Source organism: Drosophila persimilis, unplaced genomic scaffold (genome assembly GCF_003286085.1).
Source record: "Drosophila persimilis strain 14011-0111.01,24,50 unplaced genomic scaffold, DperRS2 tig00000002-arrow-pilon, whole genome shotgun sequence".
Taxonomy (NCBI): Eukaryota; Metazoa; Arthropoda; class Insecta; order Diptera; family Drosophilidae; genus Drosophila; species Drosophila persimilis.
The window spans coordinates 981,304-996,557 of NW_020825289.1; the positions used below are offsets into that span (position 1 = coordinate 981,304).

The 15,254-nt window shown below is 39.7% G+C and overlaps 2 protein-coding genes across 3 annotated transcripts in view; both read left to right on the top strand.

Annotated features, from left to right (window-relative positions):
* The window catches only part of LOC113565186 (proline-rich receptor-like protein kinase PERK1), a 31,511-nt gene extending 19,437 nt beyond the window's left edge, over nt 1-12,074 (top strand). The window contains exons 2-3 of one of the 2 annotated variants that reach the window (XM_026986527.1): nt 11,226-11,467; nt 11,594-12,074. The gene's annotated coding sequence lies outside the window, so the exon portion shown is untranslated. Of the gene's footprint in view, nt 1-11,225 lie in introns of both variants that reach the window. The other variant, XM_026986526.1, reaches the window with a different exon arrangement.
* Nucleotides 2,259-2,566, top strand: LOC113565187 (60S ribosomal protein L38). Its single transcript, XM_026986529.1, has one exon. The coding sequence runs from the start codon at nt 2,259-2,261 to the stop codon at nt 2,469-2,471; it is 213 nt and encodes a 70-aa protein (XP_026842330.1). The 3' UTR covers nt 2,472-2,566.
* Nucleotides 12,075-15,254: the final 3,180 nt, after the last annotated feature.

A 15,254-nucleotide genomic window follows, 5' to 3' on the forward strand; every position in this document is an offset into this window, starting at 1 on the left:
ATTGGAAGTGCTGAAAAATAAAAGCAAATAAGTTTATAATTTGCATTACGGTCTATACAATATTTTGCGATTGCAGATTGTATCTGTTCTGCTGACTGATTCGCATAATTTTCTGTTGAACCACGGCCGAAATAATTGCTACATCTTCATCATCCATCATTATAAGAAAAAAACGAGGGGGAACGTTGTGAGTTGCTGCGTACACCGCAACTCTACAGTTATACCCGATACTAAGTCAGTATGGCTCTCCTCCGGCAGACGCCGCTAATATTAAACGACACGACGAAGAGTGCGTGCGAGAGAGACAGAAAATCAGTCTGAGCGTGACGTCGGGCGCTGCGTAGCCAATGCAAATTGATTTGTTCCTTTTGGCTATAAAAATGATCTGATCTGATCCAGATTCAGCAATCTGACAGATTTGGTCATTATCTATGATTCTGCGTTTTTAGTTTTCTCAAATCTGCAATATTGTGGATGCAACAGATTTTCGTCCTTTGTGGGGGCGGAAGGGGGTGGGGCGAAATTTCGAGATATACGTTTTATAGTGAGATCTAACAGGAGTGCGGATACTAAATTTGGTTACTCTAGCTTTAATAGTCTCTGAGATTTGTGAATATCCCCAGATTTGCATCCTTTGCGGGGGCGGAAGGGGGTGTGGCGAAATTTTGAAACAAACTCGTCTCGGTCCGATATATTAGGAGTGTGGATACCAAATTTGGTTGCTCTAGCTTTTATAGTCTCTGAGATCTAGGCGCTAATGTTTTACTCTAAGCAAAGCCGCCTATGCTACGTGTGTGTTAGAGAGAGACAGGGCGAGAAAAAATGAAATTGTTTTCTTGATGCTGGCTATAATAATAATACGATCCAATTCAGATTCTGCAGTCTAAAAGATATGGTCATTCTCTACGATTCTGCGTTTTTGGTTTTATCGTATCTTGAAAATTGTGGATGCCACAGATTTTCGCCCTTTGTGGGGGCGGAAGTGGGCGGGGCAAAGTTTTGAAATATTTTTGTAGCAGTGACATATCACAGAAGTCTGGATCCAAAACATCGTTGCTCTAGCTCTTATAGTCTTTGAGCATTAGGCGCTGAAGGGGACGGACAGACGGACAGACGGACGGACGGACAGACGGACAGACAGACATGGCTCAATCGACTCGGCTATTGATGCTGATCAAGAATATATATACTTTATGGGGTCGGAAACGATTCCTTCTGGACGTTACACACATCCACTTTTACCACAAATCTAATATACCCCAATACTCATTTTGAGTATCGGGTATAATTAATAAATCTTCCGCGAAAATTTTGTGTACTTGTTATGAGCTGTTTTTGACGTATGGTGGATGGCTGATGTGTGAGTGTGAATCGGAGTTTCACATCTCTCAAAAATCCCACCATTCCCCCGGTATGGGCTCAGTTTGCAGAGCTTATTAGGAACATACCAGATGGATGGTGGAACAACTGGAAAATCGCGGAGTGGCAAAACCTTTCCGAACATCTCCGAAATGGAACAGCCTGGTTTGTGATTTTTAAAAGTGAATCGGAACATTTTTGTAAGAGTATAAACCCGATCCTCTCAGATATAATAAAATATGGGAATTGTGTCCGTTGTGGGCAATAACGGTTGTGGCTACCACCACGTAACTTTAGACGGCAAACAGACGTTACCGATCTGACAATTTTGAAACGTTTTTCGTATCCAAAATGTATGCATCACGTAATATGTTGATCTGTCATGTTAATGGTTATTATTTAATGCGCGTGTTGGTTTGTTTCAAGAAACTGTATATCATTGTTTATTTTAACGTGACGTATGTTAGTATTGTTTCTATGAATTTTACGTATCTCATTATAAAAGCCCTTACATAAATAAATTTTAATTTTCTCTTAAATATTTGTATTTGTTTTCAGTCAAATTTACCGTGTGATTAGAAATAAATTAGTAATATATATAAAGTTATCCAAAAACTGTACCATAATTAGTTGTTACTACTATGCAAAGAAATCTATGCGATGCCTTGACTTTACAACGACTACGAATTTTGATAAATAGTTTCAACACAACCTTGTGTAAATTTGACACTTCTGGTCACAACCGGAAATAGATTGCAGAATTTCCTTTCCTTTTCTGCTTTGGACCGAACAATACGCAATTTTCGAGATTGTACTTGAAACTGTAGAAATAACGCAACGTAAGTGTTTTTACTCGAGAGAACAGAACTTTAATCGAATTAACGAAATTTCTCACTTAGATGCCACGAGAAATAAAAGAAGTTAAAGATTTTCTTAATAAAGCACGTCGTTCAGATGCGCGTGCTGTAAAAATCAAGAAGAATCCTACGAATACTAAATTCAAGATCCGCTGCTCGCGCTTCTTGTACACGCTAGTGGTACAGGATAAGGAAAAAGCGGACAAAATTAAGCAATCTTTGCCCCCAGGATTGCAAGTCAAGGAGGTCAAGTAGTGCTTCGTTCGTATCCGCATCATCACGAGCAGTGCATAAATTCGATTTGTCTGGATTCAAATACTTCTTTAAATAAAATCGATTTTTAAAACGTACTGAAGGGAATCATTTTTAATATCAATGATATAACAATGAATTAAACGCACGTCTAACTGTGCCTTTGAGAATAATCACCATAAAGTAGAATTTGAGTGAATTTCGTATTATTTACCTTCGTTTACTTTATGATATGTACATATATGTATGTACATACATATGTATATGTATGCAATCGGTCGGACACTCTGAATTTATATCCGGCGTGCAGTAAAAATAAGACTTAAATAGTGAGAAACTAGTCTGAAAAAAACTGACCGTGTACAAATGTTGCAGCAACTAAACGTAACGTCTCGTTAGCTTTTTTTTATTTTTACGGTAATTTATTTATTGAATGTTCTTTCTTGGATACTAATGACAAGTAGATAAATCTTTATCTAATATATTTAATTATTTATTACAATTAATAATTTAGAGTACGGCCCTAACTAATAAACGCGGTTGAAGTTTAGGTGACATCCAGGGAGACAGCGTTGGTAATCCGGTTTACTAGTTGAATGGTTCGAAATTTTTTTTTTTTCGAAATCCATATTGTTGCATTGAGATTGCACTATGGGTGTGATCAGAAGACTGATAGGTTTATATGATGATGGGACTTGTCCTTTCCGGCTTTAAGGATCATTGTGATGACAGATTTCTTCCATTGTTGAGGATAGTAGCCTTGTTTCAACATGCTGTTGAATATTATCAAAGACTCTACAATACCAAGATGTTGCATGAGGAACAAATTCTTTTTCAATTTTCGTTTGACGCTTCATGGTACGGGCGCGCGGGGCTATTACTTCAATTCTCTTTTACGCTACCTTCGCCTCCGAAATTCTACTCGGCTTCGTCAATGCCTAGGTCAGCGTCGAGTCGGTGTGTCTCGAGAGAAAGAATACAAAAACAAAATATGAATCGTCTGCGTGCCGAAACCGTAGGGCAGCGTGGTCGCTGATGTCTTTGGCGCGGCACAGTGGGGACTCAGCCGAAATAGTAAAAAAATTGTATGAGTGCTTTAGATAAATTCTAATAGCGAATTTTCCAATCGAACTGTGCCGCTCCAAAGACATCGGCGATCCGCGACCACCGCTTCGACGGTGCTGAGGCTCGAGAGTCCAGCATTGCCGAACAGACGAAACCGATGGGCAGCAGGGTCGCGGTAGAGACGAAGTACAGGCGAAAAGGGAATTGAAACCCCGCGCGCTCCCTCGTGCCTTTTGGATTCTAATGTTAGGACCCGCCATAGAACAGCTTTTTGGTCGCTCATGCAACATCTTGGTATTGTATAGTCTTTGATATTATGGTAATTATTTTGTTTGGAGACATTGTCTTTAATGACTCTTATATGTATGTAACTTCTGCTTGGAATATAATAGGCGAGGTTGCTTTAAGATTATTGTTTAGTGGCAGTACCAAACTATTTGTTGCTGGATGTGGTTTGAATATATTTTCTATATGGACAGAAAATGTTTTTGCCTTCTCTTTGTCACTTTGAGCTCACTCTTCTATTTGGGTATGTAACGGTGATTCAATCTTGATTGGTAGACATACGCCAGTGGGCTTTCCACAATGGGAATCTTTTCTTGTTTGGAGAGAGTTTTTTTATATTGTATGTTTGAGGTTTTTCTCATCTATGGCTTTGCGCAGTAAATGGCTGGCTATTTTTAACCGCACCTTCGAGGCAGGTGATCTATGGGCTTCCCATTCCCGCCGAAGTCTTCTCTTATCGCGTAGCAGCTCTTCAATATGCCAGGGAACACGACTACTGTTGTGAATTTAATGGAGTGTTTTACAGCCATTAATTACATATGGAAACTTACATACATATTTAATTTACTTGAGCCTAGTTATATGTTTTGCTAGAAGATAGATAGTGTGGGCGTTTTGAGAACTGTGGATGGTCGTAAGGGTAAAGAAGGATTGGCAAGGGATCCGACGAAGGGATATAACAGCTAAATCAATCATGTCGGGTTGCATTTTTGGATCTGTTGGCCAAAATGTAGGCCTGCACGGAGAAATAAAGTCAATCTTGTTTCGAAGTGTGTGTTTACCATTATATAGTTATCTTCCTTTCGGGTTGCTGAGTCGAGATCACCAATGGGTGTGCTTGCATTGTAATCACCAGTTGCTATAAAGCGGTCACCTAATAGATCGAAGAATTTTACAAATTGTGCTTCAGAAGCGGAGAAGCCTGGTGGATTTGCGCTTTGAGTTTCGATATAAATTGATGTGGCCTTTAAATAAATTGTAGGAAATAATTGGACGTTGACATGCAATGACTGCAAGAGGCGATGCAAATACTGCACCGTCAATTGACCCGTCTGAATCCAGCAGAAGGCTCTTACGCGAGCATGCTGGAAAGATAGCTGTTAGACTATGGTCTGTCTATGTCACCCCTGATCAAGTTGTGCACAGAAATCACACCAAGCATTTTTCTACGGTTAACTAAGGATGGGTGGTTTACTAATAGCAGTCTATTAGATTAAGATGGGAGTCTCACACCCGCATCCCAGTTAAGGCAGAGAAAAGAGTAAAAAGTTGTTCTGAACTGATTATAAACGGTCCTGGTGTACTTTGTATTGAGGGCACCATACACAGGAGCTTTATTATAAGATCAGACGAACAAGCGAGGTATAGAGAGTCTTTGTTATATAGGGGTCGTCAAATTCCTGTAAACCAAGCACGCCCATGTCCTTATTTACCATGGTAGAAATGTGTTCAGAAAACTTTAACTTGGAGTCTAACATAACACCAAGATCATCCACCAGGGTAATTCACATAGGTTATAGGGAGCCAACAAGGGGCTAGATCGATGAAATGTCATAAATTTGCATTTCGAGGAATTAAGGTTTAACAAGTTTAGCAAAACTTAAATTTATTGAGATCGGATTGCAAGCGAGAATGAAATGAAATATTCTTATACTGGACACAGAGTATAACATCATCCGCATACATAAATACTTGAGAGTATGTTAATATCGAAGGCAAGTCATTAATAAACAGTGTGAAGAGTAAGGGCCCAGATGGCCGCCCTGTGGTACTCCCGAAGAAACCTTTACTGGTAAAGAGAGGGAGTTTTTGAAGAAGACTCTTTGAGACCTGGAACAAATATAGCTAGAAATCCATGTCAGGAGGTTGGGCGGAAACCCTAAAAGGTCAAGTTTATGCGCTAAAAGGGAATGGTTTACAGAGTCGAATGCTTTACTAAAGTCGGTGTAAATAACATCCGTATGATGGTATAATGATGGTACCAGATAATGCATGATGCGACGCTTGGTCAGAATTCCAATACCTCCACCAGCCAGTATATCGTCAGGATGATTTGTCGCATAGAAGTTGTAGTCATTGAGATGCAAATTATTTCTGTTTTCTCGGTGAGTCTCAAGGAAATGCAAGAGCTCGTATTTGTGCTGTAAAATGCCATTCGCATTCCAGAAAGATATATTTAGAGAAATCATTAAAGCAGATTTCTGTTTGATTATGAGCTCCAAGAGGAGATTTTGAAAAGTTCCTGCATGGTTTATTGTATTGCTACCATTGTATTTGTTATAGTTGGGATGGCTTTGCAGGAGTACATTGGACAGTAATTTCTGGTCAATGTTGCGATACCTGATGCTGCAATATTCTTGCAGCAGTTTGTTAAACCTTTGGAGAGTTTTAGAGACTGAGGCGTACGACTCGTTGATGTAACTTAACGTCTTAGCAGAAGAAACTCCTGTGGTCGAAGTTGATGGTATATACCAACATTCGAATGACTTCGAGGCTTCGAGCTGCGGTTTTGTTGGGCTAGGCGATTTTTTGTTTTTTATAGACAGCGCAACCTCTATAGTTGGCAGTGTGGTTTCCCCCGTAGCTGCTACCTTTTTTTAGGTAGATGGGTCCTCCTTATTTATGGGGCAAGGCTTGGTGAGATGTACAGCACAGCAGGCAGACTGCGCAATAAGTTTTCGTGTGGCCATATTCCAGATAATTTGTGGAATTGTTTCATTTCGTTTGAGTGGTTCATTAACGGTGTTTCTATGGTACCGTTGGTATTGGAGCTTGTAGATTGGGTGATTTTTTTTTCTATGGGCACACTATCACAGTCAGTTCTACCTTGAACATTGCACTATGGTCCAGAAGTCGATTTTTTTGGCATAAAGTCTAGTTTTAAAGCTAGAGCCTTGAAATTTTGCACAATTATTTTTTATATACGACTACGTCATTACCCCCTTCTCCTGCTCCGAAATTTAAATTACATACTTCCAATTTTATACTTCTTTGGATTGTAATGTAATGGATTGAGGAATCTATCGCTCTATAAAAAATGACAGTCACCGTTGACATGAACCGTTGGGGACATTGGGTAGGTTTGCATATATAAGCAAAAAGTTATCTCACAAAAGAACGAAATTTTTTCGAATTTATAGAATAGTTACACGAAATTGCGATTAAGATTATGTGAAAATTATTTAAAAGGGCTTCGCTAAAGTTAGTTATTTATGATAGTAGCTTAGTGTTCGCAAAAGCTCTTCTTGCCGTATTCCCATCATTGATATTGACGTTGCCATTCTGCTTTGGCATGCTTATACGCATACCCATATCTTTTCGAATCTTGTATATTTGTATATTTTCATCAACAATAATTGTTATTTTAGAAGCTATTCATTAAGCATGGGTGGTTATAATTTTTTTGCACTTCAGAAGGTTTCTTTTAATGAAGGATTAAAAATTACTGATTTTTTTTGTAATCTATTACTTGTTTCTTCATTTTTCCAATGGTTGTTATTGATTTTACTGTAAATCCAATTTGAGACAGCTTTTTTTCGGTTGTTTTTGCGCCAAATACCGATGAGATCGCTATGTAAAAATTCGAACTTTCCTGAATTGTAACAAATTTAAAGAAAAGGGGCCAAAACGGTCTAAAGTTACTCACGTAGTTAGTTTTTCTCAGCAGAACTCAGTTCATTTGTTATATTCTACAAAATACAGGGGACGCAGTTAAATTTTCAACAAAAATACACATAAATTGGATATTACACAACAATTATATCTTATACATTAGATAATACATACCTTTATCTTCATTTTCAATTTTTAGCCGAATTTATTAGAGCAAATTTACTCGATCGCCATGTAAAAATGTAAACAAGTAATTTGGCGCCAATTTTTTTCTCACAATCGGCTGATCGATTATTCACTTTCAAAAGCTTGCAAAAAGCTTCAGGGAACCTTTATATATATATTTTTTAATTTTTAATATGTATGATGAATTTACTTTGAGAATTTGTAAGAAAAAAGTAATCCATTCACATAAAACTTTCGACTTTATGTAAAAAAAAAAGAATTCTGGACCATAGTGCATTGATTAAAGAATTTTATTTGTATTTATTATGTTCATAGCCATTTTGACTGTTGATTCGATTCCATTAATAACCAATTGTAATCCTTTGCTACTTTTAAATTGTAGGTATAGTCATTCATTTTTCCATTGTTTCATTTACCCCTTTTTATGCCAATTTTCTCACTTAATTTTTTAACCAATTTTTACAGTTTGCCTGCCGCACATAAATAGGTTGGGTCTTTACTTGCTTGGTCTTCGGTGTTTGAGCGTTATCATCATTTTCGTTATTTCATTATATTTCTGAGTGACGACAGTCGACGTTCGTCTTGTTGTTGCTGCCGAGCTCGATTTTTTCTTACAGAGCTTGGGCTCTTACACGTTGGCATTGGTGTTGTCCAAGTTTTAATCTGATCGATAGCACAAGTAACCATGCGTACTGAGCGTCGTTGCGCCAGATAATTTCCGGTTAATGGCACTATATTTGTATCACGCCGCGGAGCATTATAAGAAACACGTCTGATGTTGTTACGATTCGATTGGTTAAATATGTAGCTCACAAAAATTTATGGTTAAAAGAACTTTGCAAGAGCTAACATACAACGTATCTAGCTAGCTAGACCATATGAAAGCACAACGAGCTGATGATACTGTAGAGACCAGAGGATCTAGCGCTGGTTCCGGCTTCTATTGTCCTCGGTTGGTGTCACGTCAGCTGATTGCCCTACCTTGATCATCTGTGCCGCAATACCGTATTAGTGGGCGTTGATCCCTTAAAACCATGAACACTGAGCATAAGCGAGACTCTGTTGTGGTGAGCTTATGACAATTATGGTGAGAGAGAGTACAATAATGAGCGTAATTTTGCCTAAAATGAGAGGGTCGTTCAAGTAATTCTTTCTGAATTAAAATTCAATGGTTCATAACTTAGTATTAATGAATCGAATAGTTAAGACGGTAAAGCTACACAGAGTTTGACACATCCCGGCTCCGTTGAAACGACTGTTTTCAAAACACCGGGAGAATTGCCTGCTGGTGTATTCGCCTGCAACATGTTTCATTTGCAGTGCGGAGGTGTACCACCCGTACAAGCATATTCTTCCCAAGCACAGTAGACTGGTCAGATGACCAACATACCCTCGTTGAGGTTCGTTGAGGGTGCTGTCCCTTTCGTACGTTTTGCTTCCAAAAACGTTGCTTGATGGCCTTAATCGTATCTCAGCGGTCCGTACTTGACGGCTTGAGTTTTTCTAAGGATAAGTTTTTCCCAGCTATTGTCATTTGTGTCTAACGAAAGCGGTGATAACGGGCACGAGTTGAGGAACGCTTCTATCTCGACGACGACGGTGCTCAACTCTTCAAAGGTAAACCTGGTGTTGTCCAGCGTACGATTCAACAGCCTTTTTGCACTCATGACTGCCGCTTCCCAAAGGCCTCCGAAGTGAGGTGCCCTGGGGGGAATAAAATGAAAATTAATAAAATCGGATGCGCAAAATGAATAAATTTCATCTTGGGCCTGCTTCATGAACATATAGTTTTTTAGTTCATGCTGCTGATTCGATCCCCTTACAAAGTTAGTGTCATTATCGCAGAAGATATCTGCTGGTAACTCGCGACGACTTTCCATCCGTTTCTACGTAATCAAGAACGCCTTCATTTGCCCTTGCAAATAATATACCGACAAAAATGTTTCTGTAGATTGTACCTAAATGTGATTAGTTGAATTTTTCATAGAATAATTAACACACGAGCCCCACGTCGGCAAATAGTGATCAGGCAATTGTCGATCTTTTTGCCCAATTTTTCCAAACCACCTATTCTGAGGAAAGCTACTATGGTCATCTGTACCCATACGGCTTACCGAGGTCGAACGGAATTTTCACCGGGTCCAGACGGGGTTCCAGGTTGTGTACTCAGGTGCTGCGCCGAGGAAATGTGTGGACCCTTGCTTAAAATATTCACCCTGTCCATTGATTCTTCTTGCTTCCCCCCGATCTGGAATGAATCGTTTATAATTCCTCTCCTTACAAAATGTAACAAGTCTGACACAAAAAATTATAGAGGTATAGCAAAGTTATCCGCTATTCCCAAAATGTTTGAGAAGGTATTAACTCCGCACTTGCAACATCTCTGCAAGTCTCTTATATCTCCAACTCAACATGGATTTATAAGGTGGCGATCAACCACCATGAACTTGTTAGAGTTTACCTCTTTCATTATTAAAGGCTTTCAAGGTAACTTGTACACATGTTATTTATACCGACTTTAGTAAAGCATTCGACTCTGTAAGCCATTCCCTTTTAGCGCATAAACTTGACCTTTTAGGGTTTCCGCCCAACCTCCTGAGATGGATTTCTAGCTATCTTTGTTCTAGGTCTCAAAGAGTCCTCTTCAAAAACTCTCTCTCTTTACCAGTAAAGGTTTGCCCCTTACTCTTCACACTCTTTATTAATGACTTACCTTCAGTATTAACATACTCTCGAGTACTTATGTATGCGGATGATGTTAAACTCTGTGTCCAGTACAAGGACATTTTATTTCATTCTCGCTTGCAATCCGATCTCAATAGCTTTCAGTCATGGTGTTGTGCAAACTTGTTACACCTTTTTGCCTAGAAATGCAAAGTAATGATGAATGATAATGAATGATCTTGGTGTCTTATTAGACGCAAAGTTAAAGTTTTCCGAACACATTTCTACCATGGTAAATAAGGCCATGGGCGTGCTTGGGTTTATAAAGAGGTGATCAGAAGAATTTGTCGACCGCTATATAACAAAGACTCTCTATACCTCGCTTGTTCGTCCGATCTTAGAATACGGCTCCTGTGTATGGTGCCCTCAGTACAAAGTACACCAAGACCGTATAGAATCAGTACAGAAAAACTTTTTACTCTTTGCTCTGCGGGGCCTTAACTGGGATGCGGGTGTAAGACTCCCATCTTACTCTAGTAGACTACTATTAGTAAACCTCCCATCCTTAGTTAACCGTAGAAAAATGTTTGGTGTGATATTTATGCACAACTTGATCAGGGGTGACATAGACAGCCCTGATCTGTTGAGCCGCATAAACTTCACGATTCCTATTAGACTGACTAGAAATTTTATACCATTGTTCCTTCCACTTTGTAGATCGAATTATTCCTTGCATGAACCGTTTAGGGTCTTATGCTCGGATTATAATTCCCTCTACCATATTATATCCAACACTAATTCTCTTCCTTTTATTAAATTATTAATCCTTACACACCTTTCTATTAATTAGTAACTGTAGTGGTATTTGTATTTTGATTGCATGCTTAGTTTCTTAGTAAGTTTAGTGCTTTATTAGCTTCATAAGCTTTACTCTTATATTTTTAGAAGGTATTGAGGCATTGTTTGCACTAAAACCTGTGGAAAAGTCAAACAGTCAACAGCTTCGCAGCCTAGTCTATAAGGCATCCGCTATCTTGAGCTCGTTGGAGTCAATCAGCAAACCTGAGAATATTATTCACTGTATGGTTATATTTATTGTAATGGAAAAGTGTGATCAGCACTTTCGGGACAAGTGGAAGGAATCGCAGGACTACAAAACTCTGCCAACCTAGCTAACATGCACATTGGTACGCCACTGTCAGTTTCTTCATTCGTCTGGAAACTCGGCTGGTTCTTTGGTCAAATCGTCTTTCTAATCACCAAATAAATTCGTCGTTTGCTGTCACTAATCCGTCTTGTACACTTTGTTCTAGTTCTGGCCATAAAATCACTAACTGCCCTCAGCTCAAGGCTATGAACAGCAACCAACGGTACGACAATGCAAAACGCCTCGGTCTTTGCATCAATTGTCTTGGAAGCGGTCATAGAGTGTCACAATGTTCATCGACTCATCGTTGCCGATCCTGTTCTCGGACTCATCACTCATCTTTGCATCACTCTCAGCCGCAACAGTCACCCCAATCATCAGCAGGACAATCTTCAACGACAGAACCGGTACTCCAACCAGCAACCCTCCTGACAAACGTCTGCCAGATAGTGAGATATACATGTCGAATTGGAACCTAGGATCAAATTGTTCACTTCTAAGTCAAGAGCACCAGTGAAGAAACAGTCTCCGCCGAAGCTTGAACTATGCGGTGCACTTCTACTTTCTCAGTTGCATAACAAAATCAAGGCCATATTCAGTAAACACATTTGGTTATGAATTAGTGGACTGTATAATCTTTTAATATATTGAGCTTATTTATTTACAAAAATGCTGTTCGGTTATGTCGTTGGACTCCTGCTGCCATTTCGTGCGAGGTTGCAAGGAAGCAAGGTATTCCAGACTCCAACGTTTCCAGAATCCTTGAACCTTGGCTTGCAGTTGTCTCCAACGCTGCAGTCTGTTAATGTTGACGTCTCACAAGGTAGCTGCAACTGTAAATAAAGCTAAGGGTGTTTTAGCGTTCATCAAGCGTTGGTCCAAGGAGTTTGACGACCCGTACGTTACGAAACAACTTTACATCTCGTTAGTACGTCCTATATTGGAGTATTGTTCTTGTGTGTGGAGCCCGCAGTATAAAGAACAGCAGGCTGTTATTGAATCCGTGCAAAAGCAATTTTTAATTTTTGCCCTTCGGAACTTTAACTGGGACTCAGGTAGAATCTTGCCACCCTACCGGTCTAGGCTAAATCTTATTGACCTGCCGTCGCAGAATATGCACTGGCGTAATGTTCGTGCACAAGCTCCTTCTTGGGACTGTTGACTCCCAAACTCTCTTGGGTCAGATTGACTTGGCCGTTCCATCTAGACCTACCCGTACTTTTAGGCCTATCCGTCTACCCATATGTAGGTCTAATTATGCTGATCATGAACCTTTTAGGGTTTTATGCCATAATTATAACTCCCTCTGTCAAACCCTATCCCCTGAACTGTCTCTTAAACTAATTGCATGCAATATTTATAATCATTTAAATTTAGCTAACTTTTAACTTATCTTTTTCCGCCTTTAGTAACTAAGTACCATTATTAACAGATAATTGTTAATTTAATAAATAAATAAAAAAAAAAATAATGAATAATTTAAGTTAACTTCTTTCGGCCTTGTATTGTGTTACCGTACTTTCCAGTAGCAGATAATCTTATGATTTGTACATTCATATTTTTACACAGTTTAACTGTCCATAGTTGAACTCTAAACATTAAACATTAAACATAAACATTCGCAAAGTCCAGCCGGGCATCATGGGCTAACTGCAGGAAATCCAACCTTTCAAGGCTCGTTTGAGCGGCATCGAAATCCGCATTCATTCGCTCGATTTGCTCTAAGCGAGCTTGAAGTTCTGCCTTCTTCTTGGTGAGAAAGCGATCCATGGCCTTTAGTTGGCGCGCGACGGACTCGGCCTTGTGCTTTTAGAAATCTACATCACTCGGCATTGCTGCGTTCGCGACATTGGTAGGCTCAGGTGCTGCCATGTTGAGGTTTTAAAAGAGTCACTCAGCACGACCGAAAAAAACACCCTGTATACGTATAAACGTGGGAACCGAAAGCAAAGGGATTACAGCTAATGCCTTTAGCTGTGCGGCTGTGCGAGCTGTCCGATTCCGCTTTGTACTCCGCTTGTGTGTATTAGTGAAATCGCTGCTGGGCACTGACCGAATTGTCGCGAGAGAGAAATTAATAGCCAGCAATGCGTGTATGTAGGTGTATGTAAGTATGTTTTAGCACCGAATTGTGCTTAACCGCCGAAAATTTGTTAAGGCTAACGAATGTCGATCGCGAATGATTATTAATTGACACTGCAACTCAGAGATCACGTCGGGGTCACCAAATTTTATGTGGAGATAATGTTTTTTATCCCCAATCGGCCGACTAATTATTCCAATTAAATAAAACTCGGCGCAGAAATAAAATTACGATATGTTCTTTAATGCGTGACATCCAAATTGCAAGTGTGGCTTGCCTGCCCTTTACATTGCCGCTCCGATCGCTAAGCGCAGCTTCGCTCGGCCGACGTCGGTAGGCAGACGCAAAGCGGAGATAGCGAAGAGCGAGCTGGCAGAGAGCGTTTAGCAGGGCAAGCAAGCGCAAAGCTTTAACAAACAAATGAGTGACATAGACATAAGTAACAAACAAAATAAGCAGCTGAGGGCCAAGAATTAGGTGCTATTTGGCAAGCAGCTAATCGGCTGGGTTCTGCTCCGAACAGTTCCGAAAGGCAAAAATTAAAAATTGCTTTTGCACGGATTCAATAACAGCCTGCTGCTCTTTATATTGCGGGCTCCACACACAAGAACAATAGGACAATAGGAATAAGAAATATAGGACGTACTAACGAGATGTACAGTTGTTTCGTAACGTACGGGTCGTCAAACTACTTGGACCAACGCTTGATGAACGCTAAAACACCCTTAGCTTTATTTACAGTTCCAGCTATATGGGTGTTAAAACACATCTTATGATCAAAAAGGACTCCGAGGTCATTTGAACTCGAAATTCGCTCAAGGACATGATTTCCTAAAACATATGGGACAAAATGAGGAGCACGACGGTAAAATGTCATAAGTTTGCATTTGGAAAGGTTCAGAAAAAGAAGATTAGTTGAACACCACAATAGTAGTTCCCTTAGATCAAGTTGAAGGCGTGTGTGCAAATACCAATCAGAGTAAGAAAGACAGATTTTAATATCATCAGCATACATTAGTGTAGTAGAGTATGTTATAACTTGAGGAAGGTCATTCACAAATAAAATAAACAGAAGCGGGCACAGATGACTTCCCTGTGGCACACCTGAAGTAACATTAACAGTATTTGCCAACACGTTAGAAAACAAAACACGTTGTGTACGGTTAGAGAGATAGGACAAAATCCAATCTATCAATCTGAAGTCCGTAAAAACTACATCCGTCTGTAAACCAATTTGAAAACCACGGTGGATTAGGTTAGAAAACTCAAGAAGGTTAGTCGACCTTGTTGCCGGGTAACCAGGAACTCAAGAAGCTTCGGGATGGCGGAAAGCTTTGCGATACCACGATAGTTTTTGTGAAGCCAAATGATGTAGGACTCATTCCAAATTACTGGGAGACAAGACTGTTCCAAGGAGAGGTTGAAGAGAAAGGTCAAGGGTTTGCAAAGGGACTGGGCACAGTGTTTTAAGATGCAACTTGGTACCTTATCTAGACCCGCAGAAAACGATATGTCCATAGATGACAAACCTTCCAGAACAACGCTTTCCTCGAAAAAGGGCAGAAAAATGCTGTTAGCTTGAGGTAGCTGGTACGGATACGGAGTGGATGCGTTGTAAATTTGAGACGAGTACGTTGTTTGGAAAAAGGTAGCGAATAAATTTGCAATACCAACAGCAGAAACTTCTGTTTTGTTCTGGTAATGAAGGGACGGAGGAAAACCGTTTGACTTGCGCTTAGAGTTA